General features: G+C 40.8%; 1 protein-coding gene across 4 annotated transcripts in view; it reads left to right on the top strand.

Annotated features, from left to right (window-relative positions):
* chchd3a (coiled-coil-helix-coiled-coil-helix domain containing 3a) overlaps positions 1 to 21,190 on the top strand; it is a 62,301-nt gene extending 41,111 nt beyond the window's left edge. For all 4 annotated transcript variants that reach the window (XM_063905014.1, XM_063905013.1, XM_063905012.1 and 1 more), the window contains 3 exons: positions 5,709 to 5,779; positions 17,492 to 17,627; positions 20,560 to 21,190. In XM_063905014.1, the coding sequence (XP_063761084.1) occupies positions 5,709 to 5,779; positions 17,492 to 17,627; positions 20,560 to 20,583 (231 nt within the window). In that variant the 3' untranslated portion in view covers positions 20,584 to 21,190. The remainder of the gene's footprint in view (positions 1 to 5,708; positions 5,780 to 17,491; positions 17,628 to 20,559) is intronic.
* Positions 21,191 to 21,808: the final 618 nt, after the last annotated feature.

The raw sequence follows: 21,808 nt of genomic DNA, 5'->3' as shown, positions 1-21,808 counted from the left end.
GACAGGCACAGCTGAAGAAAAATTTGAATTGTACCCGAGGAAGGTATCACATAGAATTATGATAAAGTGACATTTGTGAGTGAATGACGATAAGAACAAGACAAAGACTAAAGTCAAAGAAGTAGAGTAGTGGTATAAAAAAGATAAAATGTCACCGAAATGATAAAGAACAAAAGAGTAAAAGAAAAGTTGAAAGAGCTCTCCATCACCATCACTGAATGTACAGTATATGAAACAAAAGCTGTGAGTCCTGTTAGACAGTGAATAATCAATGTAGGAGTGTGAGCAGTGCTTTATTTTTTAATTCCTTTAAGTTAATTAAACTTCCAAAGCAAATCATCCTTAAAATTTGCTCACAATTCCCACCATTTTTTTAAAACATTTACAAATTATATTAGATTTATGGACCAATGGAAACACAACAGAACAGAAGTGGCGACCATGTGTGCGTAATGTGTGATGGTGTGTGATTCTGCTTGTAAGTGAGGATCAATGGTTGGCATATTGCATGTTGTCTTACTGTGCAGTGAGCCGCTTGGGACTCCATAGGGGGTGCAGTCTGTTTGGACTGTGTTAATAACACTCCTTTTTCATGTTCCCGCCACAGTGCTCCATTTGGTACTCTCAGCATTGCATCGGTCCCTGATCTCTTCACCCAACACAATCTCAGCAGGGTACCAAAGTCAGGATATTTGGCATGTTCTGCACCTCTGTAATCCCTGTTACTTCCACTTGGTTAGTAACGTCCAGATGTAGGGGTTAAATACATATAGACACTACAGAGAGCAAATTAACAGGAAGATACATACAGTTCAACAAAGAAAGACAATCTTCCACATGTAGCTTACAAACAGATAAGGATGTGATAATAGACAGCAAGTGTGCTTAAATAATTAAACTGTGAAACCAAAATGAACCTTTGTCGTCACATCAGGGCTGATTTCAAATAGTCATGGTGTGTGAAAAGAAACTGTCTTACAATAGTCTGAAGCAACCATAAATGTGTGAGGGTGTTGAAAAAGGGTATGCCCGCATAATAAACTCTTATGAACAATCATAAAAAGACTCTTCAAGGATATATATGAGAAAACTATATTGCCTGACATGGTTGAGCATGTCAGGTGAAGCTGTATTGTTGGACAGTGAACAAAGCTGTAGTGATTTAATTTGGAGGGTACTGCTAGCTTAATATTATCTCCGTCCCCTCCTCCCTTTGCCTCAGGATTCCCACAGCATCGTGCACACCAGCACAAAGAGGAATCGGAGAGAGGGAGAGAGAAATATAAAATATAAGTCTGATATATATTACATGTCTGTTCCAATCCTACATGCCCATTCATCAGAGGGGCTTCCAGTGACAGGCCATCACCAGGCTCCCAGGCAGCTCAGCCTGCTGCCTCTGCTGCTGCCGCCGCTCATTGGGGCAACAGCCACCAAATAGCCCCAGCAAACAATATCTATATATTTATTACATTTTCACTCAATACCTGCCCTGCTGTAAAACAATCTCATATTTAACAATCAACACCCCCATGTTTTTTTCCTCTCTCGACCATGTCTCTTTCCAGTCCCCCCTCCCTGCCACATCTGTCTTTCTATATATCTCTCCATTTTCCTTTCTTTTTTCTTGGAGTGTGTTTTTTTTCCCCCTCCATGCTTCAATTTCATTTTTTTCAGTAAGGATTTTTCTTCTTTTTTTTTTACTATCTCTCTTTTCGCCTTGTATATCGATGAAATTGGATTTTCCTGCTCTCCCATGGAGACAATCACTGCAGCAATTGCCATCTCATAGCAAAGTTCCACAGCTCTGTGAAAGGAAGAAATACAGAGGAAGGAGCATTAAAAAAAACCAGTAATAGCTTCTATCTCTCTATCTCTGTCTTGGTATCTTCATCTTTTCCTATGTCTGTCATTTCTCTGTCCCACTCAGTTTATTGCCCTCTGTCTCTTTCTCAGGATACTGGGGATCATACATTAAGTACATGTTGCTTGTTGTCTGTTAAAATGTAACCAACAATGAAAACAGTTGTTTATTGTTTGTTTTGCTGCTGTGTTGTAGCAGTAAATACATTTTTAAAATTCTCATTCACACTGAGGCAAAAATAATAATGTTGTGCAATGTGAGCATATAGTGCTCAGTGTTTTCTTCAGACTTTGTGATGGAGATGTGCAGTAAGTCTCTAACCCCTTACAGTAGATGTGGATGGTATTGTATTGGACAACAAATAGAATTTTTTTTCTATTTTTCTGTTCACACAGCTACAAAAATATTTGAGGGTTGAAATAATTTTACTGAAGAAGTAAAAACTTTACATTTTTCATATAAACTTCATAAATAACATTTGGGGAAATATACATCTATGCTTAATATCAAGCCCAAGCCCCAGCCAGTTAGCTTAGCTTAACACAAGTAATGGAAACAGAGAAACTGCTAGGCTAGCTTTTCTAAAAAGTTACCAAAGTCTGTGATGCTGCCAGACAACCAATAAAGACCTTAGGAAGCAACTGAAGCAAGCTTCTGGCTTTATTAACTATTGTAAAACGACAATGTTTTTACATTTAGTCCTCCCCTTGAAATGGGAACACCTGAAATGTGTTTTTATTCTCTATCAAATGTACATCATGTCCAAAATGATACCTTAACATATAGTTAGAGATGTTCTTAACCAGCCCATTTGCTCTCATTATGAGAAAGTTCTCACAGTGGAAGTCTTATTTTCTCCAGCTCTGCAGAACTGCTTAACATGTTGACCATGGTGGGGCTTCTCCCCATTCGGGCCCTCCTGCTCAGCAGCAGATAAGAGAAAGAAGCCATCAGTACAGGGACTTATTTGTTGTGTTCATTAACAATGTGAGGCTTTTTCTCTAAATTGCTCTGGAGCCTGCATTGGGGTGCATCTTCTATCTTCTCCATATCGCTGCAGTGCATTAGCAGTAATGACTTAATTTGTCTGTGACACCCCCCACTAGCATTTTGTATGGCTCCAGATGAGCCAGAAACCTAGTGGAAAGCAAATAGAGTAAATAGATGAAAACAAACAGAAACACTACACTGTTTAAGAGGGGGAACCACAGGACAAGGTTCTGCTAGCATCACATTCTGTTAGTCAATTGACAAAGAATAGCAATCGAAAAAGCCCGTTGTGAGACTTGTGTTCAGCAGACCCTGAAGAATATTTGGATTTTGGTCAAGGTAGGAGTGTGTCCAACAAGACTGAGGGAAGTCTCTTCTCTCTGGGCTAACAAAAAGGTCAGGGCTATTCTCAAAATCATTTGTGGCAACTGCAGGAAATCCTCACACAGAGAGGGAGTTGTGTTTAAGTCACTGTCTTATACCAATGTGTATGTGTGTAAGCACCTTGTGCGTGTAGGTGTCAGGATGATTGTGTACTGTTCGTGAGTGTGTATGAGTATTGGGAGGTCCTGCTATCATTTTCGCACTTTGCCTTTTGTCTTTCGAGGCTTATGTGTGCAATGATTAGTGCAGTTTAGGGTATCATTACCTCATGCTTAGTATTCCAAACAGAGACACAAATTTGGGTGTCTTCCAACTGTGTTTGCCTTACAATGGTTCAATCCCAGCACCCAGGAGAAGTCTTATTCTTGCCTCTTTAGGAACCCAAAGAATCTCCATTTAGTCTTTTTATCTGTGAATAAGCTTCTCTTTTAAATCCTTTTCTCAGCTCTTGACAGTTTCTTTGTCTATAGTGAAAACCACTTGATTCAAGGCCAAGAGGGCACAGATACAACAGGAGCTTACAAGTTAACTCTTAAACTTTGGGCATACTTCTTTGTTGGGTGTTACATACAAACTAATGTCTGCCTGAGGGATAGTCTAGTGGATCTGTTTAGTATTTAGACCCCTTTTATATTTATGTAATGATTTTGGTCTATACATTTCCTGCAGGATATTTAAATGTTCTTGTTACCATATACAATCAACCTTCTTCAAATAAATCCCTGAACCTGCATCTTAAACATGAAGGAGCGTTTATTGACTGTACTCACGGGACATGGGACCCTACATAGAAATAAATCATTTCCAATCAGTTACATTTGGCACGTGGACTAAAAATGTTTATGAAGTATATATGTAGATATTATCTACTTATGTCAAAACCCCTTTTTTGTGTTTTGTTATGAAGAGCAGTCTGTATATTGATGTAAGAAATATCAATGATTTGGTCTGTAACTATACAGCATGCCTAAAAAGTACAGGTCCCTGAATCCATTGCAAACCCTTAGTGTCATTCCCAATGAAAAGGACTCAAATGTGTATCAGACCTTTTGTCAGCATTGTCATGTCCTATCTTCCTTTAGCTCTACAACACACAACTATTGATCTTTTCAGCAGCGCAGTTCATTCCTATTGATCTTTTCTGAACTATGATGAATGTCTTCCCGGCTGGAAGGTTAAGTCAGGGCAGTTGGGACCAAAAGGTTTACATTTGTCACATTTCTAATGTTTCCGTAATTTATGCAAGATGATGAAGTGGTTGCAGTAATGTTGATGGGTTGGCTGGCTGGGCTCTGTGCTTTGCAAATACTAAGCCTAAGGTTATTGTCAGGCCTTTACTAAGCCACATATAGCTCAAGAATAATGTTTCTCTTTTAGTAATACATAGATAGGATAGAACCATATTTTAGTTTATTAACCCTTAACATCTGTCCCTAGAACCAGCTAGCTAGACCAACCTGCTCTGCGATCAACCCAGCACTAAATCATACAGTATTGATCGTGCAGCTCAACATTAACCCAACAGGTAATGGAATCACACCTCTTAACTGTCAAATGTGTAAAGAAAACACTGTTCTGCTTGTGTGAAGTGAAGGTATAAATGAAGGTATTACTCTCATTAAAGTTGAGTACCTGGCAGAAAGGCATTGGTAGACATTGCATGTTTTTTTCGCCTGGATCGAACCTCATAGGACCTTCTGTCAAGCCATCCATCACACTTTACCACCTCGCACCATTTGATCATAAATGTGCATAACAGCCACTGAGGGCTGACAAACCAGATCTTCCTGAGTAGTATAAATGGTGTAGGAGCTATGTTATATGGCGATTGTTTGAGGAGGTGATTCAGGTTGAGGGGCTGAGCTTCAAGTTCATTTGCTATGGGTCACTGGAGACCTATGACTGGTGGTCTGTATGCTGTTGACTAGCGACCCTCTGACCTTACAGGATTGCTGCCTGTTATTACAGCAGTCGTTTGTGAGAGGATAAGCACACACACACACACACACACACACACACACACACACACACACACACACACACACACACACACACACACACACACACACACACACACACACACACACAAAATCTTCAGGATTCATACCTTTAAAGCATATACTGCACACTCGCAACCTGTAGACCAAGTTAGCTTCTATTTTGTGGACAAAAAGCAAACTAGTAATACACCTGTTCCCCTAATATCCCTCTCCATTAAGCATTGATGGAGTTTGAGTGATGGTAGATGAGGCAGGGCTGTGCAGGCTCGTCTGCACTGTAGACAGGGTGATATCAGACCTGAACTTTCACGAGGCATCACTTGGCTGAAATGTTTCCTTTTGCCTAAATAGCTTCAACTTGAGAGCAGGGAAGATGGGAATAAATTGGATGGACTTTTTTATATGGGAGATTGCAATCGCTCTTTTATGCATTTATCCCACTCACTGGCTTTCTTTCTGTCTCTCTGCAGAGTGCTCAGTTCTACAAGGTCACCACAGAGAACTACCATAAAGCGGCCGACCAAGTGAATGCCAAGTTCAGGTAAGATTAAACACTGTCTACCAAACTAGATCAAGGGCTTTAACTTGCAACTACTTTTCCTTTACAGCCAACAATAAAACTCTGATTTTTCTTTTCCTTTGCTCATTTTTTGTTGTTGCCAAAAAGCCTGTTTTGTATGGCGTAGAAGGTATTTACAGTATTTACTTATTTTTCTTGGGTAGGTTTCATGTGTATTATCTAAAATGATGCATTCATTGAAGATTAGAAGGTCCATGTGGAATAGTAAATAAAGTATTGAATTATGCTAGCCACTAATCTACAGTATGTCTTTCAATCAGGCTCACATTTATTTACAAGACATTTATTTATCTTATTTGCACCATGTATGTTGAGTTGTTGGAGGAGCATGGGATATAAGATTTTCATTGCCAACTTATACGTTGTATATGCTGTGCATATGACCAATAACACCTTGAAACCTTGAATTAGCACGGCCCATTAGCTGATGTTGATGATGTGGTCCACTGATAAGCCTGATCTTATGTTAATAATAGCTGACAGGGCACTTCTCATGCTCTTCTAATGTTTCTGTTAGAAGAATATGACTTACTCTGTAAACTTTATTTCCAACTAGAAATGGGCCAGTATTATGAAAACAGTCTATACCACATTAAGACACAAAGCATAAGATTACCTTTGTGCTGCAGAAAAATACACTTACATTGGGCTTTAAAATAGGCGTGACCTCTTTACTGTAATAAAAAACGACTTACCACTCCCAATGTAGGAATTGTAATGATGTATTTTGATTCAAATTGCATTACAACACCATGAGGGAATGTATGATCCTGACTCTGATAGTGCTTGCTATGCTTGGAAGTACATGGGATAGACACACCTTGCAGTAAAAGGAAAGGGTACTTCATTGAAGTTATTAACAGAGGAGGTAGTAGGCATCCAAGCAGTCATGAGTGTAGCACATGTCCGACACATATGTGTAACTTAAGAGGATGCAGAAGCCCTCTCCCTCCGTGTTCCATCTGTCTCCTTAATAGGAGGCCATTAGGCTCCATAGTAATGTAGGAAAAGTGGATGAAGAGACGGCAGGAGGTGGGGCAAGAATGGGCCCGGGCTCTGAGCTCTCCTCCAGGGAGGCAAGGCTAATTGTGTTAGCTTGTCATTAGCCAGCGCTAACACTGGGATCATTGTCTCCCTCCGAAATGCTGGAAACTGATTAGCCTAGCCCACCAGGGGTTTAACGCTAGACTCATGGAAGCCGGAGCGGAGACTTCCCAAATCACATTAAAGAAAAAAAATAAATAACTGGAATAACATTAGTGCAAAATGACAGTGCTAACTGCCAGAGTACGTTGAGCTAACGTGCGGGTAGTCATGTGACACAGGCCTTTGCATGAAGGGCAGTGATTGGCTGATTGCATTATAGTAGGTGCATTAGCAGGGTTGTGACTGGATTACAATTGTGGAAAGGTAAAGGGAGGGGGGGTATTTGCGTGTATGTATGTGTGTGTGTGCTAATGAAATGGCGGGAAGGTCTGGTGTTACAAGACAGGGGCAGGGATGCATTGAGGGGGATCAGAGCGGAGGGTTAATTGGATTTAACAGGGCGTGTTTGGCCCGTCTTTGTTTACGTGTGTGAGTTCATGTGTGATGGTGTATGTTTGTATGCTCTCATCTGTTGTGAACATAATGCATGTGCCTTTTCTCAAAGCTCTCTCTTCCCCTCTCTCTCTCTGATGCCAGAGACCCTACAGAGATAAGATGCTATCTGTGTTCTCTGTTGAATAATAACAGAAAATATTTTCTGTCTCACACAGGCTTTTGATTTCCTTAAAGTTGAAAATGTCCCCCAGAGATAAAAAGAAAAAGAAGGAGATAAAAACAGAAAAGCCTTATCCATACTTGATAGAATTACCATTTGATATGTTAATGTGAGGATGTTACAGTATGGGAGATGACATCTTTCTTATTAGAATGTCTTCATTTCCCTGCTTCAGCTCACGTCAGTGCGTCTGTAAAGAGACTGATAGTACTCCAGGGATTGATTAGTGTTAAGGCTGATATTAGGCTACGGTTTAGTGTAGTGGAGATGATGTGTGGGACCAGAGGGGGCTGCCTGTCAGGGGTTATGTATATGTACTTTTGGAAGTTTTAATTAGAGCTACTGGGTGGTTTGTATTTAAAATATCGAGTCAGATCAGTTTGGAATTCCATAAGGCCAATCTGTTATGACTTTGTTACATCCATATCAGGAAAATCAGGTCTCCCGAGTGGACGAGTGTATGTATCTAGATAACTGCACCTCCTGATTTTATGCAGGCTTTTTGGGTTGACGCTCCGTAATAGTCAACATGGGAATTTATTACTCGGGACCCAAAAAAAAGGGTGGAAATTTAGCGGAAAAAAGTTGTAGCAAAAAAGGTTTTATTTAAATCTCACTGAGATAACACAGTAATACATGGGAGGCTGTGGCACAGTGGGTTAGTGAGCTACAGTGCGGATCATGGGGACATTGGTTCTAGTCCCACTGCGGTCAGAATGGCATTGCGCCCCTGTGTGTGTGCGCTTGTGTATGTCCATCTCCCATCTTAGGTCACACAAAGTTGGATTTCTCTTAGCTTTCAGCCTTGATGGTGGCATTTTTGATACGATCATAAAATAGTGTGTTTTCATGCTTTTCTATTTGAGACTGAGTGTGCATGTGTGCGTGTCCAAGCCGAGCGTTTTTTAGTTCCCCCCCTAAAACGTAGACCATAGAGAATAAAAATCTCATTTTAGTCTGTCTCTTCACTGTCACTCCTCTCATCCCCCAGGCTACACACTCACTCCCTTTGTCTGTTGTTTATTTTTTAGTTCTTTTGAATAAATCTTTTTTTAATTTAATCCAGTTGACAATAACAGCACCACACAGTCGCCGCTTCATCTCACCGATCATGCACGCAAGGGTGGAATGAGGAGGCGTGGTGCAAAACTTGTTGAATGTAAATGGCTCGTTGTTTCCCTTCAGCTCACGGTCAATAGACCACACCGGTCTGGTTTCTCTTCCATAGCGTGTGGGAGAAAGTAGATCCCACTTATTCCTTTAAACCCTTATAACCATAAGCATTAATAAACAGCTGATTGGATCTGCATTAATACATTTCACAATGTTGCCACTACCTTAATAGTGAATGCTGCATATTTAAAACATGTTATTTTTACAGGAATTCCTATACTTTGGTTTGGTTATAATAAATATAAAATCAACGTGGTCATGTTTATTATTATCCCCGCCTGCATGCCTGTGTATGGCTGTCTGATCTCGCATGCTACTGGAGCCATCAGCCTAATATGTTTTGTTCACATTTATTACGTTATGCTCAAAGACCCCTCCAAATTGCTTTCATTTAGACTACTTATCTTACATTTCCTGTATTTGATTTGATTACGAATTATTCCTGTCCAGATTTGCTCACCTGAATAAGTCCAGAAGACTTTCAGTTTTCCATCGACAAAGATACATTAAACCTCGTCTCCACTTTTCTTCAGTTGTAGTTTCTTATAGTGAAATTTTTTCCACTCATTTATTTTAATTTCGTACAAACCATTGCTTCTTGCGAAAAAGACATGGACACAAAACCTGGAAATCCTGTGCAACTTAATGCAGTCCAACAGATATTCCTGCAACAAAGCATTGCAAGACTGTTGCATTTGTTTTATCTTTCACATTACTGAAGAGGATAAATCCGCTTTGGGAAATCCAGAAGGCTTCCTACAGAATCCACCCTGCTGGCTTAATATGTAAATAAAGTTCCATTTTCTTGGCAGTGCTCCTGTTTGTTTAAGCTAATACAAATTATGTCCCAAATTTAATGAAGTAATGATTTATTGATCATTAATTGCTCCAAGCAGAACTTTTGATTAATTATTAAAAATGACAGGAATTCATTTAGAAGGAACGTTTTTGCAAAGTACTCCAGTCGTTTTGGTAAAGATGTTTTTCTCTGAAGGCTGACTGAGCAGCACGTTGACCCCTCTGTCAGGTGAGGGCGAACCGTAATTCTGTAGCTAGGCAACGCAGGTGCAGGGACACGATGGTGGTCAGCTGAAGAGACAGAAGTCAATAACTGCTTTAAAAGCTCTTCTATCGGCCTTAAGAGCTTCACTGTGCTGGCTGCAAAAAGCACACACAATCCTAGGCCCCTGCGTGGGCGCACACACAGACACCCATCGCACTGAGGGGTCAGAAAAGACATACACACTCCCTTTATTTTTCCTCTCACGCACTCATCCTTCTCTGTCTCCCTCACTACTCACTTACGAACAGTGTTTTCTGTCTTAATTTAAATCTCTCTCGCTCACTCCTATCTTTGTTATTGTCTTGTTTTGCCTCCCTCCCTTTCCGCATACACTCTCTCCCATACTTTTGCATTCTTTTATCCCAGACGCTCGTCTTGATTCTCTCTCTTTCATTCCCTTCCTCTCTCTCCCTTTCTCCCTCATTCAATCTCTTACCCATGCTGATGGATTTCCCTGCAGGGGGTCACTCAGGTCTGCTTTTAAAAAGCAGCGTGAGCGAAATGTGTGTCATTTTTCTCCTTAACTGGATCATTTGTATTTATTTACCCCCCTTGGTACTGACGCCTGCCTTAACTAGAGAGAACATGAGGGCTTTTTAAGGGGTAACCGGCATCCACCCCTTAACCCTATTAACCCCTAAGTGGACCCAAATGATGATAAATAGAGAACGTGGTGATTGGGAACTCAATCTGGTGGCAGGCGAGGGTAATCCATACTGTCTATGCAGCTGCGCTATTGGTGTGTGTGTGTGTGTGTGTGTGTGTGTGTGTGTGTGTGTGTGTGTGTGTGTGTGTGTGTGTGTGTGTGTGTGTGTGTGTGTGTGTGTGTGTGTGTGTGTGTGTGTGTGTGTGTGTGTGTGTGTGTGTGTGTGTGTGTGTGTGTGTGTGTGTGTGTGTGTGTGTGTGTGTGTGTGTGTGTGTGTGTGTGGGCGAAAGAAGGAGTGAGAGCATGAGGGGGATAAATACTGGCAACATTTTTAAAATATGACCAAATCAAACCATGAAATGCACACTACCTGTTTTTGCAAGTGCTTTTAAATCATAATAGAATAATAAGTCCATTAGTAAAGTCGTGTAATGCTTCACCAAAGGGCTTTTGGATAGGGTTGCTTGGCAAAAGAAACCTAAAGAAAAAAGCAGCAACTTTCCAAAATCCACTGAAACAACTCTGTGGGTAAATATTTGTATTTATTGTTAAAGATAAATGTGATTGATCAATACATCGTGGACAACATTTAGAGTAATGTTGAATCTACGTATTTATTAACTACTAAACCAAACTCTGAGTATCAAAGACTGTCAGGTTTTAATCACCGGTGGAGTGGATAATCTTGTGTACTTATTCTGTTTTCAGGTTTCGTAATGTCTCCAGCTTTAGAGACTTTCTCAGGAAAAAAACGAGTTGGTATAATATATTTATAGATTTTGTTTTGTCAGGAGCAGTTTTTGTTTCAAGAATTCCACCAAACTGCTCATTCGTTAAATGAAAAGGGTTTTATGGAGTTACAGTTAATATATCAAAAAGTAGTATTGTTTCAGCAGTTTCTTGTTTATTTATCATATTGATATTTAGCTGAGTGTAGCTTTGGCATTTGTATTATTGCCCATCCAATGCTTGCTATGTCCGTATGTTATGAAGACACATACTGAAACTTGCAGTTGGATTGAAAAGTTTTACACAATTCTCTGGAGACTTAAAATAATTATTTTTGCAGGGATAGTTGCTACCCACGGTATGGACATTGTCTGTTTGTCTGCATGCTTGTGTGTCTATCTGTGTGTCTTTGTTCGGATTTATAATGCACCTCAAATTATGACAGATGAGCGTACATGTATCCAGATGTGCCTCACACTTTGTTCAACTATTGAAGCATGTTTACCGCTAACGGAGATCTATGAATGCCATTTCACCGCACTAGCTCTACATTGTCACAGCAGATGGTAGTCATGGTCAATATAGGTTAGTGTGAAAAATGTACTGACACTGTTCCTTGCCCAGTTTATTGGCATAACACATGCATATTGTGGAAAGTCCCAACATCGATCTCAATTCAGTGCGTCCCCTAACTTGCAGTCAATACCTTCTTTGAAGAATGTAGCCGTAGCCATAAAGCTATCGGAATATGGAAATGTGCTGAGTCGTGCAGCAGGGGGGCTTGAAAGAAGGGATTGTATTAAATGATATAGGGACACCTTGAGGAGGGAGGGAGACAGTGAGAGGGAGTGAGCAGGTAATCTGTTCTGCCTTATTACATGTTAAATGGGACACATTCACCCTCTCATATCATTCCTGCTCCTCCTCTCAACCTCGTTTCCTGTTCCCTCCTTAAGGAGAACTTCACAAAGGAAGTGAGCGGGGTGCCTAGAGAGCGTTTTGCACAGGCTCTCCGTCTGCTTCTCCTACATAGCTCTGCTTTTCTAAGATTTTCTGCAGCCTTTCTCACAAACACACCTCTCTTACTTATGATAAGAATAGATTTACTCTATGGATGCCAATCTGGAAAATGTTTTCATCCCAGAAGCGTGTTAAAAGAAGCAATTGCACATAATGTGAAAATAAAAATAATAGCATCTCAAAATGGAAAAAAAAACAGAACTATTAAGTAAAATATACACATTGACAGTGAAAGGTACACATCTGTAGACTATTTGTCCGATAATTAAGGGCAAAATTACAGCTAAGGAAATGTAAAAGTAGGATATTGTTTACATTAAGTGTGCAAGGAATAGCACACTAACTTAAATATAAATATAAAATAAACACTGTGAAGACAAGTCTTACTCATATCTGCCCCCCTGTCCTGTGTCTTTTTCTCTCCCTTCCTATCTGTTGTTATTTATGACTCAGAGTACCTGTAAAGTACATATCTGAAGCAACCGTACTCCGCCATTTCATTCCTATCAGTGGATCACAGCAATAGGGATTTGCTTGGTGTATAGGTGCGGGTTGGGGGTGGGGTTCAAAGTTGTTGTTATAGAAATCTTTACTGCTACTGATGGCACGTGTCGAGACCCCTATAAGATTTACTGTCTCTGGGGTACAGGGGGTGCAGCACACACACTGACATATACACAGTGCAAATAATAACCGGCTGTATCTGGCTGGATGTCTCTGTGTTTCAGTGTCTCCCGCTACATGCCGTTTTATTAAATATCCCATGAACCTCGTGGGGATAAGGGAGGGAATAAAGGGAAGATAGAGATGGTAAAATGGGAGAGAAAAGGAGTGGAGGAATTTATTGGCAATGGCTGCATCTATAAAGCTGTACAATAATCTATACGCAGCGGGAGTGTCGCCAACAGGGATTATATCCCTATGTTGGGTCACGACATTAATTTCAGAGGTCAGGAAATAAGAAAGAAATAAACCCCACAATATAATTCTGTTTTCCAGCCTTTTCTCTGTGATCATTGTGTCCTTCTACCAATTACAGACTCAAATACATCAAAACATGTTCACAAAAACCTAAGTTAGGACCAAACCAGGGCTGGAAAAAATGTCAGAATGCCTCTGGCTTTCTTTTTCATTTCCTGTAAATCATTTAAATATAGCTATAAAAAAAGAAAAATAGGTTTTGCTTCGGGAGTGATAAAGTCTTGATGTATATGAATGCCTTACTGCTCAGGTTACAAGGGAACTGGATGATTTATGTTTTTCAGTTTATTTATCAAGCACACACCATGATTCTCGCAGTAGAAGATCTAATGTGTATTCAGTTTGCAGCTTTTTACTGTTGAAATGTTTATTGCCCTGACTTCAACATTAGGATCCCAATGTTAACTGTTGTGGAAAGTCCACACTTAATCACCTTCTGGTAAGAAAAGAACAAATCTACAAGCTTCAAATCAAAGTTATGTTATTTAATAAAGAGCAGAGCATTTAGCAGAATCAATTCCAGCTGGAGGCCAGATAACCTGCACAACCAATGTCATACAAGGATCTGACCCCGATCAAACATTAGACCAGATTCTTAAAGGGAAGAAAGAAGGGGAACAGCCAATCAAATTACAGGACACTCAAAGAAAGGGAAAGAGGGAAAAGGAGGGGCTAAATCAAGGGACACAGGCAGACTCCATACAATAAAGATCTGACATCATATGAGAGACAGCCAGTTGTCTGTGTCAGCAAAAGGATATTTTCTTAGCTGATGCTAATTCAAACTGTGGGAAAGTCTAACATGCTAATTTACAAGACTAAAACAAAGGAAACAAATGGTCACAGAGAGACAGCCAGTTGTCTGTCTCAGCAAATGGATATTTTCTTAACAAGATGTAGATTCAAACTGTGGGAAAGTCTAACTGCAGAAGAAACTTACAGTGACATAATTAAATGGGACTATTATAAATCTCTATGATAATAACCTTGCTGTTGTTATTTTGTGCACTATGATAATCTTATGTAAGAAGAACTGAGTCTTACGCTTATTTGTATTTAGATAACTAAGGCTTAATCACTGAAAAACAAAAATTGGTCAATTTCATTACCAATGGGTAAAGGGCTCCTTTTTATTTGTAGTAGCTGTGGTTGTTAGCGTATTCATGAAATGACATGCATATCGTGTTTGCATCTGCTCAGCCTGCTGCATAGCACTACAGCCATCACACTATAGTTAATGACATGAGGGCACCTAATGTAAAACTAAGGGGGAGGGAGGGCTGCAGTCATTCCCCACCAGCTCTGTGGTTGTGGTTGGCTGCAGGAACTTAATGTTAATCTTAATGATAGATGATAGAGGATGCAGCGTGCCGCCATAGAGTGTATGTGACAGTGTTATTGTCTCCATGATAAACTCAACTAGTCTCTCCCTACAGAGAGAAGCAGAGAGCAAGCAAAAATAGAAGTACCACTGTCTACTTCCTCATCACGAAATGCTCTTTCTATCAACCCCCCTCACCCTCTTTCTCTCCCTCGCTTCCTCTGTCCTCCCTTCTCTCTCTCTGAGGCCATTACTGGTGATAAACACTGTGGTTTGTATCAGCAGGATGCACCTGGTATTAACGCGAATGCTTAAGAAAGTAATTAGTGGGTGTATGTGGCTCCGCTTGTCCCTGTAGATGCCCATAGGCGGTGTAAGAAATGAGTGCCAGGATCCATAGGAATAGGATGGCAGCGCTTTCTGCTAGCACTGCTGTCATCGTTCAATACCCAGAAGCAGAGCAATGGCCTTGTCTTGCCTTCTGGCAAATGACTAAATTTCTCCCCAATGGATCAGCAAATGCAGAACCTTTTCCAAACACCCAACAGCGTAATGTTCCAGTCTGCGCTTAAAGTGATAAGACATAACGAGGAACGCAACAACTTTTGGGGGAAATATGATTTTCACTTTCTTACCGATAATTAGATGAGAAGACGGATACCACTCTAATGTCTCTACGGTACACATAGTAGCTACTGTACAACCTGAAAATATTCAGAAAAGCCTTAATGTATATGGCTCTGTCGATAGGTGATAAAATGAGTCTACCAGCAACTTTAAAGCTCACTAATTAAAACATTGGGTATCACTTTACAATAAGACTACCCATATAAAGGATTCATAAAGGTTTATAATTAGGTTATTAATTAGGTTGTAAACACTTTGTTAATCATTAAGAACCATTAATAAACCAGTTCTAACATCATTTTCATGCATCAACACAGGCTCACTATTTGGCAAGATGACTAAGCCTTATATTGATACCTAGCTTACTTTTTTTTCATCAGCCAACATCCTTGGTATCTGTTGTTCACTGAGTTGATTCTCCCCCCATCCATCTTGATGTTTCTTGGCATCTCTTAAGCTAAGTAGCCATTCTAAGGCTAAGCAGTACAGATAAATGTGGGCTCACTATTTGGCAAGCACCCGTTCACAGTTGCTCTGTTCATCTCTTGTCTTTTAAAAGCTTATTAATGATTTATAAAGTGTTCACATCCTAATTAATAAATTAATTACCAACTATTCTTAAACCCTTTATACGGGTAGTCTTATTGTAGTGGTACCAAACATGGTTAATGGTCCCAGTCTGAGGCTAAGCTAAGCTAGCTTTCCCCGGATGTAGCTTCAGATTTAGAAATGAGACTGATATTGATCCCCTCATCTAAGCAAAAAGCCAATAAGCGTTTGTCCAAACTAACCATTTTTATCTTCAGGAGTGTTCCTTACCAGATACATGTGTGTTGCCTCTGAGCATTGTTTTTGATTGGGAATGATGAGGTGTATTGATTCATCACGCTACAGTTGAAAATATGGAGCGCACCTCTGATGTTGCCACAATTTGCTACTAACCTGCATTCACAAGGACTATAGATTTTTCCGGCCCCCTTCACAAATATGACCATGTGCTGATGCACATATGTACACATGCACGCATGGCACCCGCTTCCTGCTGCATTGCAGCCTGGGTAATGACCCATGCTACCAATCTCCTGCTTTGTATCCAACGGGAGGGTAATTTCTCACTCCAGGGGGCAAATCAAACATCTGATTCTGACTACAGGGGCTCGGCTTCACCCCCAATATTCCTTTGAGATCCCAGGAGTTGCTGACGTGCAAATTCTCTTTCTCTTTCACACCCATGCGCGCCGTTTAGTGAGGCAGATGGAGTGTCCTGAGCACTGGTGTGAACAAAACGATGACACCGCCATTAGCATAATAGGCCTAGCATGCACATGTGTCGTCATTATGGATTTTTATGGGGTGTTGGAAGAGACAGACAAAAGCCGTTAACATTGGGGCACCAGCGCTGGTGGTACATCCCTCTACTTAGATTGGCTAAAGGATCCAACTATTGCATAGATCTAGCATAAGAGTACCATTTAAATGCACTGAAGTTTAGCGCGCATTTGCCATTAGAAGGGCCAGCTGCTGGATCATACCAGCTAAGACGGCAGCACTGAAGCTGTAACAGACCTCAAGGACAGACCTGGGCGTGCTCAGCTAGTGATGTGTGGCCTGTTAGCAGACATATTAGCATTCACAATCTACAACAACAACCTCCTTGTGGATGCTGAAAGATTGAATTTGCCATTTAGACCACTCCGAGGTGACAGCAATGCAGTCTGTAAATGGTTCACTCTTTCAGGCCGCCTTTCTGAATCAATGGATGGATTTACTACTAGCCTGTAGGGGATCAATACTCTTGTCCGTGAGGCCTTTTTAAAGCATTTGTAGCGGCAAGACGTAAGAACAGAGACTAATTTAAAGGAGTGTATACTTAGCTTTCCGGTAATTTTGACCTCATCATCATCCTCATTATCATCAGAACTTTGTGACAACCAAGTGTTGTTGCATGTTTAGAATAAACTAATGCTCTTTGTTGTTTTCTCTGCACTACACATTGATTTGCCTGGTTAGTTTGTGTTTCATGCAGCGCTGATGAGCCTCCTTTTTAAGGCATGGACTCTCTTGAGATAAATGACCATCCTCTAAACCCATAATATGTCTGCAATCCTCTTCTCTTGTTTTTGATTTCTATTGCTCATACTTATTCTGTCAATCCTTCTGATTTCCTTACACATTTCTGTTCATTTTCTGTCCACTTTAGACTCTAGCTCACACATGTATCTCAGCCTTTTTTTTACGCTTTTATTCTACCCCTCCACACTTTCTTTTTCTTTTGCAGCACCCTGCCCTCAATTTTAACAACATATTTTCCCTGTTTTCACACTATTTCTCTCCCCTTCTCACCCCCGCAGGCGCTATGAGACGTACCCCGTCTGTGCAGAACTGCAGGGCCAGATCCTGGCATGCTACAAGGAGAACGTCGGGAAAACCCTGAACTGCTCCAACATAGCAACCCTTTATCTACAGTGTGTCAACAACACTAAACAGGTGCGTATTTACTGAACTAATCTCATTTATTGTCACTTATCTCACGTAAACATAATTTGACACACTACGCTAGCATCTTCTGCATATGCATGTTTTGTTGTGTGTGTGTTGCTCGCTTGTTAAATGAATGAGCATGTCTTTCTGTGCAACTGTATTTTGCACGTGAGGAAAATACGTAAATCTTTATAATTATAAACCCTCCAAATTAACATGTTTCTTTCTGTCTGACAAGAATGGCAAGTATGTGCATGCACCCTCATGGAGAGATGATATGTAAGTCGTAGCGCCTCCTGATCCTCTGGTGTAGCTTTCAGTTGAATCGATGTGTGTATTACAAAGTATCCCTGTGTGCGTGTTAGTTACAGCGAACGTCATTGGACCCATAGATGTGTAAGGTAGCTACAGTTGAGCAGCCATTCCCTTTTTAAATGTCTAAATTAATTAATGTATTACACACACACACACTGGCATCCATTTACGTGTACTGGCTCCTGGCTTTTAGACAGGAGAATGTCATTTCCACTGGGCTACTGGCGCCTAAATAAAGCGCCCTCTAAATAGCCAGTTAAAACCTTTTGGTGTATTTCCATAATACCTGCTGACACAGGCGTTCCCCTGACTGTCTCTGTGTGTGTTTTAATGTAATAAGACCAAGGGAGTAGCTTCTACTAGTTGGATACCATTGTCCTCTCTCCGTTCATTGCCAAGTGCAAATGTTTTTCCGCTCTCCATTTCCCGCAGTCACACACTGTATGGTAATAGTAATGTCACTCAGGTTGATATTAACTTGATTCCCCCTCCCTCACTTTGCAATATGTAACATCACTTTGCCCCCAAAAGGTTCAATTTACATTCATAGAGCTTTTCTATTAGATTTTTTCTACAATTGCATTGTTTTGCAGGAAATGAGGAAAACTGAGTTTTGTGTCCATCGCTCACTCTCGTGGGTATTAGTATTAGATCTGAAAGTAAGATGCAAGCATATTTTTAAGCTATACATCATGTAAATGACACAACGTTTTATTCATTTTGTGGATGTGTGCGCGTGTGCGTATAAAACAGACTACCTGTAGCCTCGTCAAGATTCGGCAAGGGTGCGTTCACAGTCCGGATGCTGTTATGATCTTTTACATTTGGAAGTAAGCCTGAGACGACATGTTAATACGCTTGTGTTTATCACCCAGAGGCAATCACAGCACACTCCTGGTCGTCTGCGCTTATCTGTGTAAGACTTGCTTTTAAAGTCATTAGGTGCTAAAAAATAACAGTTCTGTGATAAGGATTTGAAGGAATAATATGCAGAGTTACAAAACAGGGGGAAGGGATGAAATCGGAATTGATATTAGCTGATGCAGCTTGGTGATTAGGATGTTTACACAGCTTTATCAGAGCCCAGCAGGAAGCTGCCCTGAGAACAAATGTCAAAGGACATGACTTTGACCTCTGGAGGTCACAAACAAGCCCTCCAAAAACCGTCTCTCATCTCCTCTCCTTTCTTGTCAATTACTCTTGATAACACAAGTCATCCACTTTTTCAACAACATCTCTTTCACCTTCTTCGTCCTTCTTCTTCAAATCTTAAATTCCACTAAAAACTGCTTCCCCATGGGTAAAGATACAGATGTCAAAGATTGCATCTTGTTGGGGATAAAAACCCAAATCCCCCTAAATGTTAGTGTTACAATATTGAACCCTGAGCTGAAGTCATCCAACAGACTGGCTTCGTCACCCCCCAGCCTTGGCCACTGATAATTAGCGCTCTTATCTCCAGTCAGTGATAACATTTAGACCCACTTCCACTCTCTTTCAGTGCCCTCTTTGCCCTGTCGCTGTTCCTCCTTCAATGCCTCCATCCAACCCTCCAACCCATCATCCCCAGTCACATTTCTAATGCATTCATCACTTAACAGGTCCAGATAGCATACTGTGAGGAAGAGGCAGTCGAAGGACAGATAAAGTCTCTCTTTCTCTCTCGCTCTGTGAATAAGAGTTTATCATGGACGACGATCTCTCCATCCACTGCTTGCCTCCTCATTCCATATTCTCACCGCATGACTGCCTCCTGCTTCCTATCTTTTCCTTGTGCGCTTCATTTTTTAGACTGACCCTTCCATCTCCTTTTGATTCTCTGAGGGCAACGCCAGAGCCCTGTTTGGGGTTTCAGAGGGTGCTTTGTTTGCAAAAGGATCACAAGGAAAAAAGACCTAGCTTATATAACAGCTCCAACGCATTCTTTATTTTCAATCTTAATCAATCAAAATCACTCTCGATGAAGTATGTTCTAGTTATTTAATTTGTCCTTTTACATTTTTTGATGTCAGTAAGTCTCTTCAACATGTTGATATTGCAATAAGAAAAACACACCCAAAGAGGTTTTAAAGAGGTTAAACGTACCTGGAAAATAATTCAAATGTGAACAATTCATAATAACACGTGTCTTTTGTAAACAACCATAACAGTCCTTTATTGTGCAAAACGGTCGTTCAGATCATATCATCATTAGTGCACAAAATATCTCCTGCTCATTGCCACTACTCTGTGAGGAAGCAGATATTTCTCTTTCTCACTTCCTGTCTAGGTTACTCTCTGCCTCATGTCCGTTGTTTCCTTCTTTTCTTTCTTCCACAGTTTTTCCTCTTAGGCAGTTTTCAGTGGCATCAGCTGCAACAGGCCAGTTCAAATGGTTATTGACAGGGAGTGCTGGGAATTTGTGGCTGCACTTATCGCTAACATGGAATCCACTGCCCTCGGGTCTTTTCTCCACTTCTCCATCTCACTCAATCCTCCATGCTTTTACTGCCCTCTCAGGCCCCCCTCTCTCGGTCTTGTGTCTCCATTGGGACATAATATCCTTCTCTTCTGTTTGTTTGTCTATTAAGATGGTTTTTTTTATGTCTCTCTAATGCACTTTTCCTTCTGTTTTCCTCTGCAGAACAAGTTAAGAACAGGAGGCTAAGCAAGAGTGAGACAAAGAAAGCAGTGAAGAGTTTATAGTGTGGGATTACTGATTATCGACCGACTGTCAAACAGACCAAACCGGAGTGGAGGAAGTGAGGTATGAGTCAGCACCAAGACACGCACCCTCAGAAACCCAGTGGAGAACCGAACAGGACCAGACTACAGGCTCCGAACACAGCACCATGATAGAGTATAGACACGTTTCCTCTCCTTCTCTTACCTTCTGTTTATCTCCTGTGAGTAGGTATGGAGGCAGTGACACTGTCTACCATTTAGTAGAAACAGCAGGGACTGTGCTATTCCCGCTGGAAGGACCGTAAAAATGAACCGGAACAATCACAAGACTGCAAACCACCTCTGTTACACACCACTTAGATCAATCCTATCCCACTTCAGCACTGATAGGAAAATAAAACTCTTTTAACTAATACATGTCTATATTGTTGTCCATATTTTCCTGCTCCTAATGCACTTCCCTCAACACTTCTGCACTTCTGTTTCTTCTTCGTGTAATGTTAATAATGTAACGATCCTCGTGTTGAGCGTTCATCCACACCAACACTTGTGACGATGTCTGATCAGAAGAAATAAAAGACGAAACTATGCAGGAACTGTTGTTGAACTTTTTTCCATAAATATTCAGCTGGCTCTCGTGTGTGTGTGTGTGTGTGTGTGTGTGTGTGTGTGTGTGTGTGTGTTTTATGCTAATTACAGCAAGCATTGTACATCTTTGATGGATGCGCGGCCCTCGTGTTGAACGACGACATTTTGTGAATGAGCCCAGGAGAGGGGGACAGCAGCGTGGGGAAAATATTCGTCCCAGATGTTCTGTTCGTGATCTATCTTTCTCTCTTTCTTTTTTCATGTCGCTATTTAGTAGGAATCCTTGGTGTGCTGCAGCTTTTCAGAGAAAACGCAGGGATCTCTCCTTCGTCCTTATCCCCTCCGTGTCCCTTGTTCCTTCTACTTATTCTTTCTCTGTCTTCTTTATTACTAAAGTGCGTGTCTTCTTGGCTCACTTTCCCAAGCTAATGCTGCATGGAGGAGACGGGAGTTCTACGCTGTCTGCACTCTGCAAGGCTCTGGGTTGGGTTGAACTAGATTCACAGAACACGTATATTTACGTGTTTAGATTGTATGTATGTACGGATGGGGGTAGCAGTGCAGCCACCAGTGATGGGCAAGTTACTTCCAAAATGTAATACAGCACATATTACTTAATA

The sequence above is a fragment of the Eleginops maclovinus genome, chromosome 17, assembly GCF_036324505.1.
Source record: "Eleginops maclovinus isolate JMC-PN-2008 ecotype Puerto Natales chromosome 17, JC_Emac_rtc_rv5, whole genome shotgun sequence".
NCBI classification, from domain to species: Eukaryota; Metazoa; Chordata; class Actinopteri; order Perciformes; family Eleginopidae; genus Eleginops; species Eleginops maclovinus.
Note: the sequence above shows the minus strand (reverse complement) of the source record. Positions and strands in the feature narration are given on the sequence as shown.